Consider the following 619-nt stretch of genomic DNA (forward strand, 5'->3'; position numbering starts at 1 on the left):
GTCCTCACCCCCCCGAGCCACCGCTTCATCTACCACCAACTGAGACGCCTGCAGCAACACGGACCACACACACACACACACACGCACACGCAGCAGCACAAGCACAAACTGAAACTGCAGCAACAGTAGTAGCAACAGCAAATGCAGCAGCAGCCGAAGCACCGGCAACAACAACTGAAATTGCAGCAGCAGCAGCAACAGCAGCAGCAGCTAGCTGCAAAAGTTCAACAAAGGTTTCCTACCTCCAAGGGGGTTGGAGGCAGGCGAGAGAGAATGAGGCTGACGACTTCATCATCAGACAAAACCTCAAAAATGCCATCTGATCCCAAAACCTGAAACAGCGGATACACCCCAGTGTATATACACCGCGGTACATACACCCCAATACAGAACCTGAAAAACCCCTACACCCTCGTTAAGAGTAAAAACAAACAGAAACACAAACTGCTTTCATGGCTACGGGGATGTAACCGCGAATACAGTAATCGGCATTCATGTTGAAACACAAACAGATAACTATGCAAATATCGTGCATGCAAACATATGCGCTCAAATGAGGCTCTCCTGAACAAATAACAAACTATATATATATATATATATATATATATATATATATATA

At 45.7% G+C, this 619-nt stretch overlaps 1 protein-coding gene across 1 annotated transcript in view; it reads right to left on the reverse strand.

Moving 5' to 3' along the window:
• The window catches only part of EMH_0090340 (uncharacterized protein), a gene marked incomplete at both ends in the record, with an annotated part of 1,524 nt that extends 1,028 nt beyond the window's left edge, over positions 1-496 (reverse strand). Inside the window, 3 exons of the mRNA XM_013501566.1 lie at positions 9-48; positions 243-332; positions 446-496. Of these exons, the coding sequence (XP_013357020.1) occupies positions 9-48; positions 243-332; positions 446-496 (181 nt within the window). The remainder of the gene's footprint in view (positions 1-8; positions 49-242; positions 333-445) is intronic.
• Positions 497-619: the final 123 nt, after the last annotated feature.

Source organism: Eimeria mitis, genomic scaffold (assembly GCF_000499745.2).
Source record: "Eimeria mitis Houghton genomic scaffold, Emh_scaff7111, whole genome shotgun sequence".
Classification (NCBI taxonomy): domain Eukaryota; phylum Apicomplexa; class Conoidasida; order Eucoccidiorida; family Eimeriidae; genus Eimeria; species Eimeria mitis.